This window comes from Pseudopipra pipra, chromosome 21 (genome assembly GCF_036250125.1).
Source record: "Pseudopipra pipra isolate bDixPip1 chromosome 21, bDixPip1.hap1, whole genome shotgun sequence".
Taxonomy (NCBI): Eukaryota; Metazoa; Chordata; class Aves; order Passeriformes; family Pipridae; genus Pseudopipra; species Pseudopipra pipra.
In genome coordinates this window covers 6,636,984-6,657,078 of record NC_087569.1, presented here as the reverse complement: position 1 = coordinate 6,657,078, position 20,095 = coordinate 6,636,984, and the positions used below count along the sequence as shown (strand labels likewise).

Below are 20,095 nucleotides of genomic sequence, written 5' to 3'. Positions count from 1 at the left end.
CGGGAGGCCGCAGGGGTGGGGGAAGACGGGGCGGTCCCGATGTGCCGGGACGGGACGGGACCCCCGGTGCCACCGGGGCTGCAGCACGGCCTGGCCTTGCAGGGGGTCACTCCCCGCGGGCAACCGGGGCGGTCCGTGCGGGCAGCGGTGTCGTCGAGTTACGGGGTGCGTCCGCATCCATTCCAGCGCAGGTACCGGGGGAGTGCCCCGGTGGTGCTTACCTGGCGGGAGGAACCCCCTGCGCCCCCCCGGCCCTGCCCACGCCGGGTCCCGGAGCGCGGCGGCTGCAGGACCGGGTGCAGGCTGCCCTCACGAGGCTGCGGGGTCCCCGGTGCTTGGATTCCCCCCACCCTCCGGCGGGGCAGGGGGCGCGGGTGGCTTCCCCTGTAATGAAAAGGGGGTTAAGGGAAGGTAAAGGGATGTCCCATTCCCTGCCTGACCTGCGATGAGCCAGCCCGTGCTCAGCCCACAGCACCCCGCGGGGCACTTTGGGGGGACCTGACCCCCACCCCTGGGAGCCGTGGGGCCAGGCGGGCGCTCAGCCCGGCAAATACTGGGAGGGGGGCTCTGGTAGCCTCCACAAGCCAGGCTGGCAACGGCCCCGTTCCTGTTCGCCGGGAACGAAGCCACGCGGTGGCGCTTTTGGCACGCGGCACCGGCCACCAAACTGCACCGGGCGCTGCTCCCCCCGCCCGTCCCCGACACCGAGAGAGAAGGGACCCGCTGCCCCGGTGACCCCCCCGCCGCCCACCTGTGCTGGCCGCCCGCGGCGCGGGGGCTGTGTGCCGCCGTGGTTCGCCGTCCACGGCCCCAGGGACTGGCTGGCGTAGAAGTCCATGGGATAAGGCTGCTGCCATTCGATGTCCTGGAGAGCCACCGCAGCCTGTGGAGGGGACAGGGAGCCGTGACTGTGATGGGGAGGCTGGCAGTGCTGGGAGAGGTCTCAGCACAGTGGCTTGGTGTACCGAGCAGGGCATTGCTGGAGCAAAGCTCGAGGCACAGGGAATCCACTGTTTTCACAAGAGACTGGATATCCCAGCAGCCTGCCTGGACTGTGCAAGGAGCACATATGGAGACAGGAGGGGATGCTGCCTGGCTGCAGGGACATCCCCAAGCCTGCCCCAAGCCAGGACTACCCCCCCCCCCCCAAAAAACAAGAGCAGGGTGCTCACCTCGTAGGGTGTCAGCAGGGGCTTGCTGAAGGCTTCTCCCCAGTCAATGGAGAGCCGGGGACAGGCTACCTGCACCCACCTGGAAGGGACACAGGTGACAACAATGGGGATGAGCATTTTGGGAAGAACAAGCCACAGTGAAGCCTGTCAGCGGCACCCCAGAAGGTCTGTGCTGTGCCAGAGCCACCCTGGTAAGGACAGCCATGCCCCCTCCCTGCCCCATGGGCACAGCTTGTGCAGGGGTGCACAGTGCTAACCCAGGTGACAGCAGGACAGATGTGGCAGGGATGGCTTCACGCAGGACTCAGAGGCTTGGACAGGGATGGGGCACCCTGGGGACCCCATGTAGGGGGCTGGAGGAGGGGTCAGCAGCACTCACGCATCCACATCTGGGAAGAGCTGCAACTTGCTGGGGAAGATCTCAGACAGCAGCACCCGCACGTAGGGCCGGCCCAGGGCACGGAGACGTGACTCCAGGTGCTGCAGGGGGAAAAGGCACCCGGGGGGATTAGGGACCCCCATTAAGCCCTCCAAGCCCTGCCCACTGTCCCTTCCTGTCCATCAGACCCTTTGTGGGTCCCAGCTCTGCCCCACGGCCGTGTCCCCTTGGCAGTCGCAGGCCAGGCGCAGTGTCAGGGACTGCGGCCGTGGTTCCAGCTCTCCCCAGCACGTGCCTCAGCCTAATGAAGTAATTACTGCTCAATGACAACAATCTGTTCTCGTTAGCGGCTGCCTGCCCTGGGACACCCGCCTGCCGTGGGCTGGCTGTGGCCAGAGCCTGCAGGAGGAGGAGAGGGGTCAGGGATGTCCTTGTCCATTGGAGCTGCCACTCAGTGTCCCCTGCCCAGCCAGCCCTGGCCACGCCCATGTCCTGCCCCCACAGAACAGCAGCTGCAGGACCTTGATGCCCTGCTCTGCCCACTGGTCCCTTCACTACCCCAAATCTCACCTGCAGCTACCCCAAAATTTCTAGGTGTGAGCAGGGCACCCCACGCCCATGGAGCAGGATACTGTTGTCCTGTTCCCCTTACCCAGCTGGGGTGCAGAAAGCACCAGCACAGCAGCTGAGCAGGGATGGTGAACCTAATCAGAAGTTCATCCAATTAAAACAAACCCAGGGAATTAATTGCCAACTGTCTAAGCAGGAGGGGATGGTCTCCAAGACTGGCCAGCTCTCCCCAGCAAGGGGCAGGTTTAATGAGCCCTTGTCCGGCCTCCCTCATCTGCTGCTAATTGCCCTGCTCGCTTAGCTTGGGGGCCAGTGGCCAGTGATGCCATTGCTCACCAGTCCTTACCCCCACCCAGCAGCAGCACCCGGTGGCCCAGCAGGGGCCATGGGGAGGAGGGGGCTGGTACCTGCAGGATTTTGGGGGAGCCCTGACGCCCCAGTGTGCCCAGGATGAGCCCCCAGCAGCGGGCAGTGGTGGCAGCGCGGATGGCGTCCTGCCGAGCGCGGTGCATGCGCTCGTGGCTGTAGTGCTCCTGGGAGAACACCTTGCTGTAGGGGTCATACCTGCAAAGCATAGCCAGGCTCACACGCGCCCCATCGCCTGCCCCCCCTCCACACTGGCCCCAAATGATGCCCGTCTCTCATTAGCGCTAATTGCCTCCTACAGCATCTGTCCTCCTGGCTGATGTAGGACCAGCTCATTAGGGGACAAGGACAGGGACAAGCATCTGTCCTCCTGGCTGATGTAGGACCAGCTCATTAGGGGACAAGGACAGGGACAAGTGTCCCACCACAGCACCCCAACACCCAGCACAGCCTGGGCTCTGCGCTCGGCTTCGTGCTCAGCTCCCCCCTCAACCCAGCTCATCAATTATGAAGAAATCTTTGATTTGTTGCTTTGTTTGACGAGGAGAATTTTAATCAAATCCCACTCGGGTTTCGGCAGCTTCACCAGCGCCATAAACCTGACGTGCGCCTCCCGTTTGTAACAAACGACCTACTAGGAAATTCAGATTCCGCCAAATGGGCCCAGCCTTTCACTCCTGATATTTCATCTGCTTTCAGCCGCCTCATCATCGCGCTTTATGGCCTCTGCCTGCAGCAGCCGGGCCTTAATGGCTGCACCTCCACGAGCTTTCACAGGTACTTGTCAAAATGTTTATATTCAGGCAGAGTAAATGGCTCGTGTTCATCTCCCCGCTGCACCTCCTCACCCACCCCGCAGCACCTCCTCACCCACCCCGCGGCCTCTCACCTGCCTGTGCCTGCTGCAGGCAGCTGCCTGCCCAGCCATGGGGTAGGGGGTGCTCCTGGCATGCAGGGTGGGGACAGCTGGTCCCTGGTGTGCTGGGGGAGTTGGGATGCTCCCCACCCATTCACACCCCTGGGGGACTGGAGTGGGTGCCCATACCTGTATGCAGGTATCCCCGGGTTGGCAATCATGATGGACTCCAGGTGGAAGCGCCCGTCGCCCAAATACCTGCGGAGAGGGGAGGGGGAGCTACAGCACATGGCAAACAGAGGCACCCATCCATGTGTCTGCGGTTTCCCAAGCCACAGGTGTGTGGAGATGCCAGGAATCCAAGCTCCCGTGGTGGGGCCCAGGGACAGCAGGCACAGCCAGGGCTCCCTGTCCCTGTGCAGCCCCCAGCACGGTGGGGCAGGAGAGCAGCCATGCTCAGAGCAAAGAGGGATGCTCACCCAGGCACCGGGTGGCTGGGAGCTGCTCCATCTCAATGGCTGGTTCTAGATGTTGCTGCTTCCATTTCTAATCGGATTTCAAGTCAGCAATTACATTTCAAAGCCTTTCATTCAGCTGCCCTAATGGAGTGAGGGCTTGGAAAATGAATTCAGACGTAAAACTTGACTAGATTTTGCCCTTAATTGGAGAATGACATTTTGGGAGATCAAAGCTAATTTGTCTGCAAAAGTTAGCCCCAGAGACGGTGCACAGAAGAAAATAATAACGCAGGGAGGACGCAGGTAAGGCGGCCGGCTGGTACCGCACCGCTGCTCCTCTGGCAGTGGGAAGGACACGCTCTCGCCAACGCAATGCCAGCCTGGCTACCCCTTCCTGCTCCTGATGCCCTTGGAGAGATGGAAAGGAGAGCTGGTGTGGCTCAAGGTGAAGCCAGAGCTCCCACTGTGATTGTCCAGCAATCACAAGCTTGTTTCCCTGCACAGCCGTGCTCAGAAAGGCACTCAGAAAGGCTCCCAGCAGTGTGGGTGAGAAGGAGCTCTTCAGGGCCCAAACCCACACCTGGGCTCCCCGGCTCCCTCCAAGGGTGGGGTCCTTGTATTTATTTATTCTGCAGCACACTGTATTCACAGTACATTAAGCATTTCCATTACCTAAAATAATTAGGTGATAGGAAGCGAAGTGCTCCCTCTAATTTGCTGTCCTTAAATAAAATTAATGTTGCTGTGATGTTGGGCCCCGGCCATTTGTCTTTTCCAATTATCCACCCGCCCTTCCATCTATTATCTATTCTGATATACGACTCAATTATTTCCTCTGTGCTACAAGCACACGCCACTTAAAGCAGCGTGAGGAGCTGGAGGGGGCCCGTCCCAGCCTGTGGATGTCCCCTCCCACCCCCCTGCCCAAAGCTGGGCAGGGGGTACAAGAAGGTTGGGCAGCCTGGGCCAGGTAGGAGGGTCCTGGAAGACTCCAGGTACTTACACAATGGCATCTGTGTCCTTGGCGAGCCGGGGCGATGTGCAGCCCAGGATCTCTCCTGGGGACAGTGGCTTACACTGGGGCACACACACCTTGTACTGGGAGCGCAGCTCCTGTGACGCTGCCTGCAGGAGAGGTGAGGTTAGCAGGGACAGACCCACGGCACAGAGGATGGCAAAAGACCCTTGGAAACACCCTGGCCCTGGCAGTCCCAGCTGTTGCATCCCAGCACAGAACAGAGGAGGGGAGCCAGCCTGGTGGGGGTGGCACTAGTAACAGCCCCGCACAACCGGGACGCTCAGCGAGGCTCAACAAACGTATCAATTAAAAGACAAGGGAAAAGGCTTAACGCTTGGATAGCCCCGTGTTTAGATAGACATGGCTCAAGAGGCTCATTCATCTCCTCCCGTCCTGCCCAGCCGGCCGTTCAGGGGCAGACAGACAGACCCGCCGGAGCTTCCCCGGCCGCTGCCGGCACTGCATCAAAATGCCAAGTGCTCCACTGCCTGCCCTGACATTTACAGAGCAGCTCCTGGGGGAGCTGGGGAGGGGTGCCGCCATGAAACATTGATCAGAGTTATTATAAAGTACTTGATCAACATTACAGTAGCAGCATATTATTGCAGCGACTCGTCAGAGGGGAACCGGCACCACCAGCACCCCAGGGCAGCCACTCCCACCCCGGAGCTGGGACAGGGAAGGACTAAGCCAGGGGCCAAGGCAGGGGCAGACAAAGGCCCCATCCTGTGCCATGCACTGCCAGGGATCTCCATCTCACCTGCAGCGTGGAGACAAACTGGATGGTGCTGACGAGGGCCAGGGAGGCACCTGCCACGAAGTTGAAGCGAATGGTCTCAAGGAAATGAGATGCATCGATCTTTATGTCCACAAACACATAGAGCATCTTCAGCCCCTGAGTGGAGTTGATGGGAACTGGTGACAGGAGGAGAGAGGGTGTGAGTTTGGGCTACACCCAGGGCTCCAGTGAGCCCTAGGCTGTTGCTGCCTGGGGGATAAAGCGTGTTGGTGGGGCTCCCTGCGCCCCAACTGCCCTGGTGTGGGCAGGGTGGGCTGTGCCACCGCTCTGCCTGTGCTGGCACCCTGGGCAGGGGGTGTAGATGGGATCCATGGAGAGCACCCGTTTGTTTCTTTCTGGATAATGGCAGCCTGGGGAATCAATGAACACAAATCTAATTACCCTCGGTGCTAAGAAGCCTTTGTCACTACGATTAAGTGAATAATTAAAGTACACAGAGTCCACATCGATCCGCAGCTCCGCATTCACTTCCCATTTTGGTGCTCTTCACCTGATCACAATTAAGTGCAAATTACTCCCTCCTGCGGGGCACGTGGGGCCGGGAGGGAGCAGGAAAGTGTCTGTGTGCCCTACCATCAGCCACGCCGGTGACAGGAGCACTGGGAACAGCCCAGAAGGAGTCCAGTACCCCCCCAGCACCCTGTGGGTGCCCTGTGACCCACCCAGCCCAGTGAAAGCAAGCAGATGGCAGCTGGGCTGGTGACAGTCAGCCTGGCAGTGCCTGCCTGTCCCTGTAGGGAGCAGTTCCAGAAGACGTGACTCCCATTTCCCAGAGCGGCCCAATAGATACAGTCCCTTCCTCCTCTTCCTATTGTTCATTCATGAGCAGCAGGATACAAACCAGGAGTTTTATATTCCCTGTTCCAGTGGTGCACACAACCCTCCTTCCATAACAAAGCACCAAGCACAGATATTTATCGCCACGAACTCTCTCACCGACGCGACTTTTAGGACAGAGTTCTCAACTGGGGAGTCAGTATTTCACACGGAGCCTGATGCAATTCTTCAAACCCATTTATACAACCCCATAAATGTCCAGGAGGGCTGCCAGCTGCCGGGAGCATGGCAGCAGCAGGGATGCACGCTCCTGCCGCTCGCTATGGCAATTCTGCAGATCCACCTTAAAACCCAGAGCGTCTTATTGTTATTTTTGGGCTGATTCCATCCTGGGTGGACTTCAAAGTTAGCAGCATCTGGGACAGCAGCGCAGTTTCCATGGCAACTGGATCCAGAGTACTGTCCGCCTGGGGAGCACACAGCCTCCTCCTCCCTTCCCCGCCCAGCCTGCACTGTACCAGCAAAGCTCCCTTCCCCAGCCCTGAAGCCAGCGGGACCCCCAGGCCCTCACTCCCCTCTGCCATCATTCCTGACTTCCCCCAAAGCCCACGGAGGTGATGGGGGGGCAAGAGCAGCCTCATCCCCATTGGCAGCTCCTGAGCCAGTGGGGTCCTGCCAAGCCATGGCCTTGCTGCTCTGCTCTTGGGCACAGGGCTGCAGCAGCCGAGCAGGACGAGCACACCCTGCTGTGCCCAAAATCCTGCCCACAGGCAGCCACTCAGCCAGCCTGGCCCAATGCAAAGCCAGCAGATGAGGCTGGAGAACAGAAATCCCTCTGGGAAGGGATAAGCCCTTGGCACTAAGTCTCTGAGCTGGTGCTGAGCAGGGCGGGCAGCCGCTCACCATGGCACAGTGGCACAGCACAGCCTCTGCAGTGCCATGCACGACCACCCTGGCAGTGCCACGGGGCTGAGTGTCACCTACTTAGGCAGCTGTGTCCATAGTGCACCAAGAAGTCAGCGCCCAAGGCCCGGGCCGTGTAGTCGTCCACGCAGCATGCGCCGTAGGTCACATCACCCATCACCACGGCCTCTGCGTCCGTGAACCTGCGGGAAGGCACAGCAGTGAGGGTCGTGGCTGGCTGTGTCACCACAGCCCAGGTCCTGCCCCCCAGCTCCGTGGCACTGGGGGATCCCGCGCTGCCACTGAGCCACGCGCCAAAGAGGACAAGCACTGGCTACTCTCCGAGATGTCAACATGATTAAGCTGGAGAGCGGTAATCCGCCTCTTCAATTGGGTAAAGCTGTTTGCAATTCAGCGGATTATCCACTCATCAAACAATACGCTGCCAGCTTCCTAATGCTCCAGCAGGGAGAGCAGCAGAGGGAGACCCGGCACAATGTGGTGCTGCCACTGTCACCAGCCAGCCCTGGGGACTGGAGCCACCAGGATGGGCAGAACAGCCACGGTGGCATCTCCAGCCAAGCTGGCTGAGCCTGCATCACCCCGTGCCTGGGCACCACGTGAGCCAATGCACCCTAATCTGCGCCTGGCTGTGTCACCCATGGGTGCCAGTTTGGCCAAGCTGGGTGTGCTCCAGGAACAGCTGGTGCTGAAGTGGCACTTGGCAAGGAAAAGCACCAAGCAAACACTGGTGGTGTCCCCTATCCAGGCTCTGGGATCCCAGCATTCCATTGCAAGTCCACCTGGCACCTGCCAGCCAGCGGATAGAGGGGCACACACCAGCACCGAGCAGCAAAGCCAGGGCTCTGGCATGATTCAAAGGCACTTCCTTTGTGGGTATTTTATTGCACCATTTTGGGGGATTATTAGCTTGGCTGCCATCCCAGGGAGCTGCCGTGGTAGCTTATGGAGGAGAGCAGGTATAGCGATGACAAAGCCCCGTGCCTGGAGGGGCTGCTTAAACCAGATGCTAATTCCTTATTTACTCCAGGCCACACCAGCAGCCGTAGCTCGGTGCCAGCGGGGTCCCCCCTGCTGCTGGCACGGGGCTGGGGCGAAGGGGGCCGGGGGAGGAGGGGGCCCTGGCACAGTGTCACCCCCCAGCAGCACCCAGCACTGGCTGGGGGCCAGGGTCCCGCACTCCCCCCAAGCGCCAGGCAGGGAGCGTTACGTCGGCGGCAAGAATAGAAATGGTGGGCAGAACTGGGCAGATGGCAGAAGGTGGAGAAATGGCGGAGCGTGCTGAATATTAACAGCTCCGGCCTATCTGTCACCACCCGGGGACGGGGACAGGGGAGTAGCTCTGCTGGAACATCCCTGGAGAGGGGGCAAAGCCATCCTCACCTCCTGTATCCAGCCTGGGTATCTCCCATTCCATGCAGTTTTCCAAGGGTTGGGGATGCAGCTGGGGAGCGTCAGAAGACGGACCAATCCTGCCAGCTCCCAAATCCCACGATCCCTCGCTGCCAGTGTGGCCCACATGGGCGGATGGCTCCTCCACTGCCTGCATGGCCATGCCGTGGGGCTGGGGGCTGCCAGTGAAGGTTCGAGAAGGCTCTTCCCACCCTCTCAAGCCCTCAGCCCCCTCCTCTAATGAGAGGTGATGAGATGAACATGAATCAGACTCCACACATCTCAGCAAAAGTGGAAAATTATTCAGCTCCTTAAGATTCAGGACGGGGAGGTCTGACTCAGAGCGGCAGCCAGCGCCGCTTAATTTTTTATAGATTAAAATGTATGCAAATTGGCCCAAACCCCAGAGAAAGTCCCTGGGGGTGAAGAGAAAGAAAGTGAAATAGCAGTGGTGGAGGAAGGAGGGCAGAAGTGCCCGTGGCCCCTGCCCAGCGTGCAGGGCTGCAGCCAGGAGGTACATGGCCACTGGCCCACAGGCACGGAGAGCCAGGGCTGAGCCCTGCCCCAGACATGGGGAACATTCCTGCTCTGGCTGCCAGGACAGGAGCCACAGCTGAGCAAAGATGCTGCAGGATGATGGCTGGTGAGGAGGGAACCCAATAGTGCTGCCACTGCAGCCGGTAAGGGTGGAAGGGTGGCAGGAGCCTGGTGGTGCCACAGAAGGGGCACCCGGATGGCACAGCACGCATCGGGATCACCGGCTCTGGCTGGGCTGGATGGTGGAGCAGAGCAATAATCACCTCCCGAGACAAATCAAAGGCAGGCGTGAGGGCCTCCCCTTGATGTTTTAATCAGTTCGGTGTCGCCAGAGTCTTTCATCAAACTACAGAGGAAGGAAATGTCAATTAGCAGCCACCTGCCTCTGACACAGGCTGGGGAGCTGCTCACCAACCAGACGGGACCAGGATGCGGGCAAGGAGCAGCCATGGGAGCGTCCTTGCTGGTGTTTTGTGTCCCTGGAAGTCATCGCAGCCGTGGATGGGTCCCAGCAGCACGCTGGTAGGGAGAACGCGGTGATGGGGATGTCCCCACCCAGCGCAGAGACGCTCACTACAGCTGGGAGCTCATGAATATTGAACACGTGGGGAGGTTATTCATCTTTTACGTCCCGCAAACCCGGGCTCATTCTGAAAAACCGCCTGGCCTTAGCATTTTTCTCATCTTCCCCTAATTCATTATCTCCTTCTTTAAACAGATGGCTCCCAAAATCCCATTTATAAAGCACCATGCTCAGCACTGGCAGGATGTGTGCCCAGGCGGGCCAGGTCCCGGCCCTGACCCCAGGCACTGGGACTCCCAGCCCCACCCAGCCCCACTCTCCCCTGGGCAGCACAGGATGGAGGTGACAGCAACCCAGGGACAAGTTTGGGGGCTGAAAATGCTGGGCCAGAGACAGGTACACATGAGGCCCTCATGTCCCCAAGCATGGGGTGGCCAGACTCTGTCACCTAAGCACAGGCAGTTGGCCGGAGCAGTCCTGATTTATCCCTGCCCCTTGACAGATGAATGAGAGTGTTTGCTGCTGGCAGGAGCGCGAGGTCCCCTGGCAGTGTGTGAATGATACAGTGCTGGTCCTCGAGCCATGAAGCAGAACCACTCTCCCCAGCAGGGAGGAGTCCTCAGCCCCTGCTTGTCCATCATGCTTGGCCCCACCAGCCCTCGGTGGGGAGGGGATTGAGGGGACCAGGCTGAGAGTGACTGGTCGTGGCACCACGAGGCTACCGGAGGATGGCACCAGCACTGCGATGTCGCAGTGCCTGCCTGTCCTGCTGGGAACAGGGACACGGAGCAGACCGCTCCTTGCTTCAGACCCACAAGCACCCCACAAAACACACACCCACTGCCTGCCCTGCACCCCAGCCCAGCCTGTCCCAGGACAACTGTGGATGCTGCTGCCCTGGGCTGTGGGGGCTGAGTGCAGCCCTGGTCGAGAACAATGCGCTTAATTAGCAGAGAAGCCCATCACCAAGCCCCATTACCACACTCCCAACTTCATTAGCACAGGAAGGCTGCACGTAATTAAAGTAATGAGTTTGCAATTTTATTGCAATCGGTGCTGGAAGAGCCCCGCTGCAGCTGGGCAATCACAGGGCCCTGCTGAGCCTCTGCAAGTGGGTCAGGAGGGGGATAGGTGGGTGTCCCTGCAGCCCCCCAGGAGCAGCCATCTCTGGCTGGGTCCCCTCCTCTCAGGGGACCTCCCTCTCTGTCCTCACTGGTGGTGCCAGAGCTGACACCACCATCCCAAGGGACATGTCCCAGAGTATTCCAGCTTTGTTGGCCCTGTAACTGCAAAAACCCAAAGTAAGGCAAACCAAGGGCCAATGCATGGTGGTGGCAAAGCCACCATGTGTGTTCTGCACCCAGATGGTGCCTGTTCCCTCTTCACCATGGCCAGGCCACAGAGCCCTGTAGGATACAAGGAGGTGGCACGAAGCATGTAGTGGTGGGCACCACACCTGCACTGGCACACCCCAGCCCTGGGAGGTGCCAGCCCTATAGATCCTACATATTTTCCCCTGCCCGGTCCCCCTCGTGCAGTCACCACCCGGGTAGAAGGTTTTAAACATGTCCAATGAAGTGCGAACTTCATTCTTCCTAATGATGTTGTTGTGTGGTTAATGATGATTAAATTCCCCTGCACAGCGTGCACCACTTTGCCAGTGTCTCCAGGTTGTGCTTAAAGGACAAGGGGAGAAGGGAAGGCAGCACTGGCCAGCAGAGCTGCAGCACTGTGCAGCTGAGGCCGGATCCTGACCTCTCAGTGTCCCAGGATGGCACTTTGGGACCTCCTAGTGATGCTGCCAGCTTTGCCACAGCACTCAATGCCACATGGCAGACCTGCCTGGCACTGGAACCTGCTGGGCACATCAGCCATGGCACCAGGGACTGCCAGGCACAACAGCTATCAGGGACTTTTTTGGCCTGGCCATAGTGGGGCATTTCAAGTTCTGCCACAGCTGCTGGGCCATGTGCACAGATGTTTAACTCTTTACTGCCCAACCAGAGATGATTCAAGGCCCCCTGTCACTCTGAAAAGTCCCCATGCACTCCTGGGCACACCATGGCACAGTCACCAAGATGGTCTGCACCCCTCCAGCACTGCCTCACACGGATGCTCAAAAGCCATCAGGATTTGGGAGGTTTTAAGGCTGTGGCAGAGCAGCCTGTGCAGGCACCAGGACACCCTTGGCCTGTCTTCCCATCACCCTTCCCTGCCACGAAGCCATGGCTGATTAGCAGGAACCACTCTCACCATCGTGGCACACAGACAGAGGGATTAGCAGCTGCAAAGCCTGACAGCCGACTTTATTAACACGGAATCAAAAGCCCAGCTGAGAGCCCAGCTGATCCGTCTGCTCCAGCCCCAGCAGGGAGGGGAGCAGGCGTCCGCTCCCGGCTACACAACCCCCCTGCTACAAGCCGGAGGTGCGGGGGGCACGGCTGCCGCCTCCCCGGCACGACAGCGGGTGGGCTGGGGGCTGTCCCCTCCCTGAGCCGCGGTCCGAGATCCCCCCACGCGGCTCTCCATGCTGCCGCCCCCCAGCACGAGTTACCCTCTGCCGAATTACATCAGCCGTGACAAATGGAGCCAATTTGGAAGGTGCCGTGAGAGCGTCGTGATGCGGTGCCGGCAGCGCGGCAGACCCCAGCCCTGCCGCCCCCCCCCAGCTGGCCGCTCGCCCCGGCACAGCTTTGACAATGACAAACCTATTAACACTAATTAACTGGGCCTCACACCGGTCACTGCTCCAAGTGCACTCTGGATTTCAAAGGCTCCAGGCTAAGAACCTCACCGGCCTTCCCGGTGGCAGCAGCTGTGACACTTCGGCTACATCTTCATCCCTGCAGCCCCTCGGGGCTCGGCAAGCGTCAGTGCAATGCTGGGAAGCCCAGCCAGGCCCCACCTGGCAGCCCTCTCCTCTCATTGCCCCACCAGGGCTCCACAGGGGCCTGCTCGCTCCCACATTGCAGTGAGGGATGCAGTGACACTGCCATCCTCCTGCATGGGGACAGAGGGAGGACTGTGTCCTCCCTGAGCCATCCATGCTGCAGCACCGTGAGCCATGTCCCTGCTCTCGGCTCTCCCCAGCATCACCAGGCCACAGCACAAATATTGTATTAAAAGGCAGCTCTGGCAGAAGGGATAAATATTCTGTCTGAGCGGCAGCTGACACAGCTCTGGCTGAGCCGGAACACAAGAGGTTGGGCATTGTCACCCCAAGGGCACCAGCCTCGGGCATGGCTCTGCAGCCATCAGCAGAGCGTGAAGAGGGAGGGGGAGCTCGCTGGCACCCCCAAACCCCAATTCCCACTAGCAAGGATGGGGCAGGAGGCTGCAGGGATGGGCTGGAGAGAAGAGCTGCTCACTGAGCAATGCCCCCAGTGGGGGCACAGGTATCCCCAGCACGCTCAGCCCTCGCATTCTGTCTGTCACCAGAGGGAAGTGGACATGCCAGCCCAGGGCTGATGGTGCCCCAAGCCCACGTGCCCAGACTGGCCACGGCAGCCACCAGCAGAGCACATGGCTGCAGCGATTCCCGTCACGTCGGAGGCTCGTCCGGCCCCAGTGCCGGGTGAGGAGGGCCAGCAGGAGCGGCGGCCGAGCTGCAATTCCACATTAATGCTGGCGATGAATATTAATAGCAGGAAGAGGCAGGCACTAACGAGGCCACCTGCCGACTCACCTCCGGCAGTGGAACTGGGTCCCAAACGTGTCCCCAAGAGAGCAGGGACAGGGCTGGGCTCACTCCTGCCCACGGCCACAATCCTCCAGCTGGCAGTGCTGGTACCCAGCATGGCCACATCCCCAGCCAGAATCATGGATGGCACCCAGTGCTCCCAGCAAGGGACCGGCAATGGGGGCGTCTCTGGGTGCTGCATGGTGGCAGAGAGGAAAGGATACAGGCCCCCTACACAGCCTTGAGGCCATCCCCCATCCAACCACCATTCCATCAGTGCTGCCACATCCCCTCCCTTGGCTGGGCACCCCCACCCACACAGCACCCATCTCCCACCAGCACCCCTCACCCTGGCACCCAGCACCCCTCCTCAGCCCTGTGGAGCACCCCTGGCAGGGAGGGTGGGACCAGCAGGGATGCCAGCACCCCACAATCCACCGGCACCCTGGCATTCAGCACCCTGGAATTCACCATCCACCGGGAAGTGAGGCTTAAGGTTTCATTCAGATAAAAGAGCCCCTTAATCCGCTGCCTTTGAAGTCGGAGACATGAAAGCGGCTCGGTGCCAAAGCCGGAGAGGAGGCAGCTCCACTTAAAGGGACAAACCCACGCGGAGCTGCCCACACTCACACCCATCCCCTGCCCCCCACACCCGTCCCCTGCCCACACCCACCTTCCCACCGAGCTGGGGCTGCCGCGTTCCCGCGGGGGAAACGATGGCAAAGCGGGGGCAAAACCCGCGTGCATGGCCGCCTTCCCACCCGGCACGACAGCGGCTGCTCGGCTCCTGGCGGCAGGGAGGCTGAGCCTGCTGGCCCTGGGAAGGCAGCTGCTAATGAGTGCCACGACCCCCATGGCAGACGAGGCACACGGTGCTATTAGCACTAATTCACTGTGCTAAAGCAGAGAGGGGCTGAACAGGGGGCCGGGGGTGGGCAGGGAGGAAGGGAGAGATAAAGAGATCACGGCCAATTTCTGCAAGGTGCCTGCATCCACTGTCACTGCACAGCCCAGCTCCTCTCCGGTGCCTCAACCTCAGCCCCAAGCAACACCGAAAAATCCAGAGAGGAGCCGTGGGGAAGGTGTTGCCCAGCAGGAGTCGCTTGCAGTGACCCCTCCTGTGCCATCACCATAGCCTCAAGAAGCCTCCCCAGACGAAAAAAGGCTGCCCCTGAGCTTCTCCATGCCAGGCAGCATGACTGCAGAGACAGGACGAGGAGGACAGATCAGTGCTGCAGCGGTGGCCCCGCTGCCAGCCCTCCCCTGGCTGTGGCAGTGGTGCCGTGGCGAGCGCGGGCACCGGGCTGGCGTCAGCCGGTTGTTGACACGGCTGCTCCCCGGCTCCAGCACCCCCACGGGGCCCCGACATGCCGAGCTTGTCAGCAGCTCCCAGCACAGCAGCGAGGAGAGGAGAAGCCGAGTGGCGAGGGCTGGGCTGGGCTGATGCCGTGCCGGTCCCTGTCCCCAGGGCCGGCAGCAGGTCCCTGTGACCTGCCACAGGGCAGCAGCACTGCCCAGTCACGGTACGGCCCCGTGAGTGCAGCCACACTGGGGCCCTCCACACTCCCTTGTCCATAGCCCTGGGCCTCATCCTGCCCGGCGGTCACCCCACTCCCAGCAACAGCTCCCACCCCCTCGCCAGCCCCCAGAGTCCAGCAGGGAAGCATGGAAAAGCCATGGTCTTACCGCTCAACGATGTCCACGATGGTGCAGGCGAACATGAGGAGCCCTTCCGGCATCTGCAGGGCCACTGGGAAGAGAAACAGCCCTGGGGTTAAGAGAGGCTGGAAGGGTCATCCTGAAGTGGGGGCCTGGGCACCAGCTCCAGGGTGAACACACTCAGCTCGAGCAGCAGCCACAGAACCAACCTCCCCAAAACAGTCAGAAACTGGCCAGAAGTTCTGGTGGCTTGGACAGCCGGGGTGCACATTGTCCTGCTTTAGGCCATATCCACTCTCCCTGCTCACGGCCCCTGTGTACACACCTCATCCCTCTCTGAACCCGCTGACACTGCTGGTCTCTCCCGCTTCCCGCAGTAATGAGTTCCAGATTTTAATTATGTGCTGCACAGGAAAAGGTACTTTCTTCTGTTTATTTTAAACCTGCTCTTAATAATGTAAACGTGTGCCCCTGGTTCTCCCGGTACAAGAATGAGTGAATAATCATCCCCCGTTCAGCCTCTCCACATCATTCACAATTCTACATCCCTATCATATCCCCATTCGTTCACCTCTTTTTCCAGCTAAAGGATCTAAATCTATTTAATCTCTCCTTATACAGAAGCTGTTCCAAACCTTTGATCATCCTTGCTGCCCTTCTCCACACCTCCCCTTCCTGCTCCTCTCCCCATTTTAGGAGGGTGGCCAGCGACGATGCAGCATTGTGCTTAGCAGGAATTTATCCAACAACGAATGATGTTCCTGGTTTGCTCCCTTCTCGCAGCTCAGAACAATCCCTTCCAAAGACCAGCTGGGCCTCCCTGTGCCTGGGGTCCAGTCAGGAGCCCTCCACGGGGTGTTGGGGAGGAGGAGGGACCATGCTGGGGGAGACGAATGGAGGAGGCCCCATTAATCCCATTGTTGTTTCACCTCCCATCCCACTCAGATATCCCAGCTTCAGTGATATCTATCCAAACATTCTCTCCAGATGCCCCTCCAACAAAATCCCCATGCTGCCAGGCCCAGCCTGCTGGCCAGTGTGGAGCTGTGTAAAGACCTGGCTCAAACTGGGCTAATCCCACCCTGTTCCAACCAACGGGGCCCAAGAAAAGCTGCACGTGCTCTGCCAGCCCCTGCCTGACCTGGCAGGGCCAAGAGCTCAGGGTCCCAGAATCCCCCAGCCCATCAGGGACCATTTTGGCCCATTTGGGAACATTTTGGCTCATTTGGGACTGCCCTCCACCTCAGACCTACAAATAGCTTTGCCTTCCCCCACGAGGGGTTGGCAGGAGGTGACTGGGTCACTCTGCACCAGCACAGCACGATGGGGACAGGGGGTGCCACCCCAGCCCCCCTCAAACCCCGCTGCAGGCAGGGCACAGGCAGGGCTGGCTCAGCCCAGTGGGAGGCTGCGTTCCCCCAGCAACGAGCCCCTGGCTGGGCTCTGCACAGGCGGATTTTTAAATCCCAGCACGGCTGGCTGGCTGATGGGCTCCGCTCCCAGCTCGGAAGCCTAAATCCCAGCCGCATATTTACATTTAATTAGGAGGTGCCAAGCAGCAAAACACAGCAGAGGAAAGCCAGAGCGGCATGCCTGGGTTGCCTCGCTGTGTCCTGGTGGGACAAATCCAGCCCTGCCTCCCGCACCACAGCTGGGATGGGCCGGGCAGCCCCCCCTCCGGCATCACAGCCGGGACCAGCTCAGCTCCCAGAACATCCCCCGTGATGCCTGCCAGCCCTGCCAGCTCAGTGCCAGCAGGCAGAGACATTCCCAGGTGGATACAGCATTTCAACCTGGCTATGCCCGGAGCCCCTGGAGCTACACAACCCCACGAGCATTTGAAGGGAGGGTGGGGATGCTGGTGACATCTGGGGTAGAGGGAGAGGCTCCCTGTCTGATGCCTGTAGCTGGTCACACACTGCTTTAGTGGGATGCACAGGCCATGAGGGAAAGCCTTGGCATCACCCCTGAGGCCATCAGTGCCACTCCCCACCTCTCTGGGACTACACAACCCCCTGAGGACCCCAAGGAAGGTTCAGACCAGAGCTTCCCACCAGTTCCATGAGTGTCCAGCCTTGCAGGGCTCCCCCTTCCCAGCCCCAGCAGCATGTCAGGAAAGCACTGGGAGAGAGGCGAGAGGAGAGAGGAGCACAGCAGGGACCTGGCCAGCATCCCAGACACATCTCCAGGCTGACAGGTCCGAACAGCTCAACCTGTCCTGTCCAATGTGATTTTAATCCAGAGATACAGATCTATTAACCCCCCTCGAGGGGAGGGGAGCTCGCCAAGACAGAGCCTAAACATGCCAGGGCACTCCAGACAGCTCGGAACATCCTCTGCCCCGCCCTCATCCACCCCGGGGGGGTCCCAGTGGCACCAACCATCCCCAAAACCTCTCATCCCCAGGGGTCAGTGCTCACCCTTCCTGGCCCGAGCCTGTCGGATCCGCCAGATGGTCTTGGGGATCTCGAAGTTGTAGTTTGGGGGCAGGGCCTTTGCTGCCTCCTGCAGCTCCGAGTTTCCAAGGATCTCCTCGGGGATCTGCTGTGCCACGTGTCGCACGGGGGCTCGGGCTGTGGGACAAACGGGGGGGGGGGGGGAGCTAAAGGAGGGGCCAGGAGAGCAGAGCACCCCACAGCTCACGGGCCACCAGCATCCTCGCTGCCCTCATGCCAATCCCTGGGACGAGCAGGAGGAGTCTCTGTGCTCAAACACCTCGGGACAAGCAGGAGAAGGGGCTTTGTACTCAGACCCTGTGGAACAAACAGGGGAAGGCGGCGGGGTCCTGCCCTTCACGCTGCGAGCAGATTGCTGCTACTCTTTGGGAGAAAAAGAGGGGGTTTTAGCCCAGAAAGCAACACCGTAACCATATGAAACCCTCTGAGTGCACGCCAGCACCCCGGTGACACCCTAACGCACCCCTCCTTCCCCAGCAAGGGGATCCTGCTATCCCCCCGGGAAAAAAAAGCCACCAGCGGCGGGTGATCCATCCCCGGGGAGCCTCATCCTGAAGCCGCCCCCCTCCCAGCACCCGCCCCCCCACATCTCGGCGATGCCAGAGAGCGGCGGGGGAGTGACAGCAGGGGGATTATTCACTATTTCCAGCCCAACACCGGCACTCATGAGCCACCAAAAACCCTTCCCCGCACGGCCCACGGGACAACCGACAGAGGGCCAGCTGGGCCGGGACGGCGGCGGGGGACGCCCGGGACGGTGGCGGAGGCCACCGTCCCGGGCCTCCCCCGCCGTCGGCCCGGCCTCCAGCGTTGAGGCAACGAACAGAGCACCCGGTAGCGGCCCCGGGAGCCCCGTGTTGCCCCGGTCCCAGCGCACCTCTGGCGGGCACCGGGGCCGCGCTCCCGGCCCTCACGGGGGCCGCCATTGCAGTGCCGCACGTGGGGGCGGCCAGGCAGCACCAAGCGAGCCCCGCGCGAGCCCAGAGCAGCCGCCGGCCGAGACATCGAGCGCGGGAGAGCGCACCCGCCGGGCCCCGACGGGACGGGGACAGGCTGCGCGGCGGGGACCGGGGCGGTGGCGGATGAAGGTCCCGGCGTGGTCCCGGCAGGAGGCTGGGCGTGCGGTGCGGTGTGGCAAAGGTTGTGATGGCGGGGTTGTCCCCCACTTCACGTCGGGGAGGCGGCTTTGTCGCGTCTCTCCCGGTGGTGACAGCCCGGGGGCTGCCGGTCCTAACGTTAACACAGGACACCGGGAACGCTGTCATGCTGACGGGTCCGTGTGTCCCCCCGCTACCCGTGTCGTGGGGCAGAAGCCAGGTCCTTGCGAGGGGTGGGGTAGGAGGGACCCGAGGGTAGCGGGGATCTCCGCGGGGGTGCAGTAAGGGCAGCAGCGCTCCCAGAGGGATAACGGGACCCTCGGTGGGGCAGTAGGGGCAGCAGCGCTCCCGGTGGGATAACGGGACCCTCGAGGGGGCAATGGGGACAGCAGTGCTCCCGGTGGGATAACGGGGACCTTCGGTGGGACAGTAGGGGCAGCAGTGATCCCGGTGGAATAACGGGACTCTCGGGGGGGCAGAAGGGAGGAGGCGAGAGGGACCCTCGCCCTCAGGAGGAATAGTCCGGGGTAGCGGGACCTCCGGGGGATGATAGAAGACCGAGGAGGCAGAGGACATCCCCCGAGGAAAGCGGGCATCCCGGCGGGTCAGTGGGGACAGCTGCGCTCCCAGTGGGATAACGAGACCCCCGCTGGTGCCAAAGGGAGGAGGGTCGAGGGACCCTCGAGAGGCAGGAGGGACAGTCCGGTGGCAGCGGGGTCCCAGTGGGGTGTCGGGACCGCGGCGGGGAGTGCGGGGACAGCAGGAACCGGGAGACAAAGGGGACAGCAGGGACGGGGTGCGGAGGGGACAGCAGAGCTCCCGGTGGGGTATCCGTGCACCCGTGGGACAGCAGGGATCCAGTGGGGCAGAGAGGACGATAAGGAGCGGAGGGCATGGTAGGGAGCGGCAGGAAGTCCGGAGGGGCGGCAGGGACCGTGGCGGGGCGGAGGGGACAGCGGGGACAGCAAAGACCCGGATCGGGCGGCGAGACCTCGGCAGGACACCGGGACACGCGGGGCAGAGGGGACGATAAGGGCCATAGGGGACGGCGGGTCCCCGGGGAGCGGCAGGGAGGGTGCTGGGCAAGCGGGACAGCGGGGACAGCCGTGACCACGGCAGGCGCGGGGCGGCGCGGCAGAGCCCCGGTACGATAGCGGGACTCCGTGTCGACGACAACGGCAGAAGGGATAACGATAGGGCGGGGGTGACAACCGGTCCCCGGCGGGATCGCAGATCCCCAGGAGGGCGGCGCTGGGCCATACACAGCGGTGGGGCGGAGGGAGGGCGGCGGCGCGGGGAACGGGAGCAGCGGCACTTTCACGAACTGTCCACGGGAGGCGGGAGAGGCGGCGGCGGCGGTGGAAGGGGGGGCCCCGGGGGGGGGCTCGCCCAGCCCAGCCCAGCCCGGCCCAGCCCTGCCCGCCCCGTCGCTT

At 61.3% G+C, this 20,095-nt stretch overlaps 1 protein-coding gene across 4 annotated transcripts; it reads right to left on the bottom strand.

Annotated features, from left to right (window-relative positions):
• Nucleotides 1-277: 277 nt before the first annotated feature.
• DPH1 (diphthamide biosynthesis 1) lies at nt 278-20,008 on the bottom strand. Of its 4 annotated transcripts, XM_064677376.1 has the most exons (12): nt 18,443-19,644; nt 17,530-17,682; nt 15,137-15,200; nt 7,380-7,501; nt 5,580-5,734; nt 4,805-4,926; nt 3,533-3,601; nt 2,529-2,685; nt 1,552-1,652; nt 1,173-1,251; nt 752-883; nt 278-384 (listed from the first exon to the last, which is right to left on the bottom strand). In XM_064677376.1, exons 1-12 carry the CDS (start codon nt 19,236-19,238, stop codon nt 310-312), a joined length of 2,025 nt encoding a protein of 674 aa, XP_064533446.1. In that variant the 5' UTR covers nt 19,239-19,644; the 3' UTR covers nt 278-309. The 4 variants fall into 4 exon arrangements, 3 of the variants coding, with proteins under 3 accessions (XP_064533446.1, XP_064533447.1, XP_064533448.1); XR_010435534.1 differs by lacking the exons at nt 278-384; nt 752-883; nt 1,173-1,251; ... (2 more) ...; nt 3,533-3,601; nt 7,380-7,501 and having other exon boundaries at nt 4,810-4,926; nt 18,443-19,969; XM_064677377.1 differs by lacking the exons at nt 278-384; nt 752-883; nt 1,173-1,251; ... (2 more) ...; nt 3,533-3,601; nt 4,805-4,926 and having other exon boundaries at nt 5,665-5,968; nt 18,443-19,969.
• Between the last annotated feature and the right edge of the window lie 87 nt (nt 20,009-20,095).